The 5,000-nt window shown below is 39.6% G+C and overlaps 1 protein-coding gene across 8 annotated transcripts in view; it reads left to right on the forward strand.

Moving 5' to 3' along the window:
- The window catches only part of cacna1bb (calcium channel, voltage-dependent, N type, alpha 1B subunit, b), a 300,576-nt gene that overhangs the window by 165,415 nt on the left and 130,161 nt on the right, over positions 1–5,000 (forward strand). For all 8 annotated transcript variants that reach the window (XM_032540360.1, XM_032540362.1, XM_032540361.1 and 5 more), the window contains 5 exons: positions 50–139; positions 2,550–2,639; positions 4,100–4,321; positions 4,421–4,533; positions 4,793–4,905. In XM_032540360.1, the coding sequence (XP_032396251.1) occupies positions 50–139; positions 2,550–2,639; positions 4,100–4,321; positions 4,421–4,533; positions 4,793–4,905 (628 nt within the window). The remainder of the gene's footprint in view (positions 1–49; positions 140–2,549; positions 2,640–4,099; positions 4,322–4,420; positions 4,534–4,792; positions 4,906–5,000) is intronic.

Consider the following 5,000-nt stretch of genomic DNA (forward strand, 5'->3'; position numbering starts at 1 on the left):
TCTCTCTCTCTCTCTCTCCCTCTCTCTCTCTCTCTCTCTCTGGCTGCAGAGGAGGTGTTGCTGGAGGAGGAGGATGAGATTGCAGAAGAGAAGTCCCCTCTGGACGGTGCGTGGTACAAGAGGAAGCAAAATCTTCCAGGTAAAAAGAAGGCTGAGTGCCTGTTGCCTGCTTTACCGTGGCCAATCACCACAGGAAGTACAGTTCATCATTTCCATCTAATAAAAGCTTGTTTTACTGCATGAATGTGCTGTGCATAAATCAATGGTCATAAATGACGGGGTTCTCTTTTACCTGTCTAGTGGAGGTTTATTTGAATATTTGAATTGATACAGTCAGAAAAGCTGTACTGTTTTGATCATCTGTGCACCGAAACATTTCAGCATTTTGTTAAGCCATTTCATGGAAAATAACTCTTTTAAATCATCAGTTATGAAAATATACTTCTTTTAATGGAATTAAAATACTATACTATAAATAGCATAAGACATTATAGTATTATATGTGTAGCTGTTCACTATACTTTTGATGCCTTTTTTTGTCAAAAAGAGCACACTGTTATTCAGCTCTGTAACTCTCTCTCTCTCTCTCCCCTCCTCTCATACCTCACTTCATTCTCTCTCTCTCTCTTAATTTAATTTCAATTTATTTAATTGAATATTTGATTTATTATTTTGTTGCAAGAGCAGTTTACAGAAGGTTAATATACAAATCGGGTATAAAATACATATATGTCATGCGGGTTCTATATTGTACTGGATATTTCTATATGATATACACTATACTACAATTCTGCACAATTTTACATAAAAACTATACAGTGTCATACAAATCCCTAATTTTGGGAATGTTATAGTGGTTGTGAGTCCCTTAGGTCTGTCTGTCTGTCTCTTTCCTCTCTCTTCTCTCTCTCTCTCTCTCCTCTCTCTCTCTCCTCTCCTCTCTCTCTCTCTCTCTCTCTCTCTCTATACTATGATGTCATTCCACTAGGTGTGGTGGAAGGCGAGGGTTAATAAGTGGGATTTACAACTTTAATTTGGATTTGTTAAAGTAAATTCACAACACCACTCTCCCCAACACACACACACACACACACACACACACACACACACACACACACACACACGCAAACTGGAAACATCCATGCTGATGATTCAATCCCAGCTTTCTTATTTTCTCAGTTATTAACATAGAATCCACAGACAGAGAAAAAACACTTTGATGTTATGAGAGCAGAAAATGTGGAGTTGCCTTCATGACAGGTATGACTGGTGGAGCAAAGTGCCAATCATAGTTGACTGACTGATTCAGTAGAGGTAGTTTGAAACAATTTACGGACCATTTACCTAGTCTTTGGAGATAAGAAACTGAGGACATTATCCTTTAGGCTGAATATTTCATTTCATTATTTAAAAATAGGCGGACTTACGGTTGTTGCTCTATGATTTTTGAAATTTCTTTAAATATGCTAAAAATCCTATGAAAACACTGAACATAACACAAATGTAACTTTCTTTCTTAAAGGGATACTTTAGATTTTCTGAAGTAGGGTTGTATGAGTTACTGTACTTATCCATAGTCAGTTTATTAAATTTAATAGCAGGTGGTGTCCCCAGTTTGAAAAAGCAGGAGTAATGACACAGAAGATATGCAATGTACTGCTTTGGACAGTGGCTTCTGCTAAATGTATGTTAGCCGCCTAAAAAAGGCCCACCTAAAGAAATGCTGTATGTTATATTCAGAATTTTTTCCCAGCGTAACCTTGCCTTGTTAATATAATACTTCCATAACCCAAACTCTTTGTGATTGCTTTTTTCCAATGCTGTCTGACCTCAATGGCAACTGCCAGGTCTTTTCAATTCAAACCCATGCATGTACAGTATACTTTTGTAAATAAATGGTATAGTGTCACCGTATACTGTATATAAAGGGAATAAAATAACGAGTGTAGGTGGGGTTATGATGTCATTTTTGTTTAGTTGAGTTTTATCAATTACAAATTAAAGGAAAAAATCATGTTTGTAAATTAACCTGGTTACAACCCTGTTCCTGGGACATTTCAGTAAACGTGAAAAACATGTGTGAAAAAGCATTTGATTCATTTTTGCTGGCTGATTCAGCCTCTTCAGCAGCCTTTTTCCTGAGCAGAGTTGGGTTGTAGATGTGGAGAATGAGCCCACCACACTGGCGATCACATTCATGTTGGGCTTTTCAATCCAAGGCAGGAAGGCAGAAAATTACCAAATGAAAAACATGATTGATTCCTGCTATTCATAGTTTGCAATTAGCTCACCCCTCCATTTTGACAGACACACACACACACACATACACACACACACACACACACCCCGCACACACTCACAACACACTCACACATACACTCACACATCCTGTGAGGTGATGAGGGGTGTTACATTGAAATACAATTTTAAAATGCTTGTTTTTCATGCTTTAATTGACAACTTCACTTTCACAGCTTTATGTTAAATAATAATTTTGAATAACCTACATGATTATTCCCCTCTTCCTGTCTGTGCTGTTCTTTTTACAGTCCTGAAACGAGGCAAAGTCAAGACAGGTAAAAACGACCTGATCAGTGCTGAGGAGGGGGACGATCCTTTCACAGACATTTCATCTGTTGGTAAGTCTTTTTATCCACACCGGCAGCCCCTCACCTCACATCTTCACATGCTGTCTGTTCACAGAGTCCGCCTTTAGAAAAAGCCACCCCAAAATCATGTACATCACAGAAACAGATTCAGCACCATGTAGATCTGGATCCCTAAAGCTCCTTCTCCTGGCTGTAGAAGCACATCACCTTGAGGGAAAAGAAGTATAATTAACTTTTTCCAATTAGACTTACCTTAAAATAGCAATCACCTGCAGCATAGTACAATTAGACTTTTTAATATTAATAGACTTCATGGTCCCGCACAAAGACAACATGTAATTGCTTGTCTGTGGGTTGGAAATGAGCATAAGCCTGGCAATTGAAACCATTTTGTTGCCTAAACTGCCTTTTTTGCTAACTCATCTCATGACTATTTTCCGTAAAATTAAGTGGCAAGGGAATAGATACACTTGCACAGTTCAATTTCGTCTCTCATCTTTTCCGCATGATGCCTGCAGTCCTGATGCACGGCACAAATGTATTAGGTGCACATTTTTTAATGAGCAGCTGCAAGGAAAGTTCAAGGAGTGTTGAGATGATTTCACGCTTTTCTTTCTGTCCCATGAGTAGGTATTGTTACTTTTCTCAGTTAAAGTTTTGGCCACAAGCATCTTTTAGTGCTTCTTAGCAGAATTAAAATGGAACTGATCCCTACCCAACTATACTGGTGCACTTCTGTTTTTAGAAACCTCGAGGTCCCTGAGCTCTAATTTTCTGTAACTGCGTAGTAGCGCAATTGTAGCGCAAATCTAGTCTGAACACAAACATGTGGGTGTTGGCAACACATTTTTGCAGTTTCAATAACCGTAGCCACAAGTGCAAAGCTTGGAAAAGCTGGCGGAAAAAAAGAGAAGGCTATGGAGCAGCATGGCTGCAGCACATCATTACTAGCATCAGCAGGTGGAGACTGAAAACTGTTCAGTTGTGTATGAACATATACAATTAGGGAAGTCTTCAAGCAGTTGCGGATGACATTACTGGTAAAGACAAATGAATCAAAGCCAGTTTAAACTGGTTATACTGGGAACTATTCCTTGGCCGGAGAGAAGGCACCAGAAAGAAATACACCTTGCACCTGTAAAACCAAAACCTCTTGTGTGTACAGTTAATATTTTGTTTGAATTTACCATTAAGATATAACATGTCATTTGTTTAGAGGTGCTGGTAGACGGGGTTGGTTTAAAGACAAAAAGGAAACTTTGTTTTTTTAGCTATTTTGTCAGAGCACAGTGAAACCTGTTTGTAGACATATGCATAAACTTCACAACATATTAATTATTATTAATTATCTTGGTGAGTAAGGAAATGACAGGGATGTGGCTGATCCCTGTAGCAGGGAGAAGGCTAGGAAAACACACACACAGTGATTCACAGCAAAAACAAATATTTAACACAACACACATTTCCTCTCTCTTTGTAATCACTTTCAGCTCCTCCTGGTTCTCCGTTTGGTCGGGCCAGTGTGAAAAGCGGCGGTAAGCTTGACAGCTCCTCTTACTTCCGACGTAAAGAGAAGAGGACCCGGTTCTTCATCCGCCGCATGGTGAAAGCTCAGAGCTTCTACTGGATAGTTCTGTGTCTGGTGGGCCTCAACACTCTGTGTGTGGCCATTGTCCACTATGACCAGCCCGAGTGGCTTACAAGGGCCCTCTGTAAGTCTCAAATACAAATACACACTCATACTCCCACACACTTATTGATGCTAAAACTAGTTTCTCTTGGTGTTGTTACTCTCTCCATCTTGAAAATAGACACAGCAGAGTTTGTGTTCCTGGGTTTATTTCTGACTGAGATGGCCTTAAAGATGTATGGCATCGGAGTGAGGAATTATTTCCACTCGTCCTTTAACTGCTTTGATTTTGGGGTAAGTAACAACAGCACCAGTTTCAACAGCACACACAGAGTCTGCAATGTGACTCCATTCTCTGCTCAGGACGCCATTATTCCACCATATCTTTGCATAGCAAATAGTGTTTTGCTGCCATATTAATGTTCTGATTGTCCTGCACTTTTAAGGCTAACCAGCAGTGCTAGTTTTGTTTGGAGGGCCCAGTCTTGTTTGGCTTATTGACACAGAGCCAAATACGGCATTTGATGACTTTATCCTCTGCTCTTCTCTCTAGGTCATTGTTGGAAGTATTTTTGAGGTGATCTGGGACATGATTAAACCAGGAGCATCGTTTGGTATCAGTGTGTTGAGAGCCCTGCGACTGCTCAGGATATTCAAAGTCACCAAGTGAGTTCAATTCAAAGCACACACGTTTAACTACGGACCACATTACATCTTGCTTTAATTTCCTAAACTGTAGAGCTTTTGTGCTCTCCAGTAAC

Source organism: Etheostoma spectabile, chromosome 16, assembly GCF_008692095.1.
Source record: "Etheostoma spectabile isolate EspeVRDwgs_2016 chromosome 16, UIUC_Espe_1.0, whole genome shotgun sequence".
NCBI lineage: Eukaryota > Metazoa > Chordata > Actinopteri > Perciformes > Percidae > Etheostoma > Etheostoma spectabile.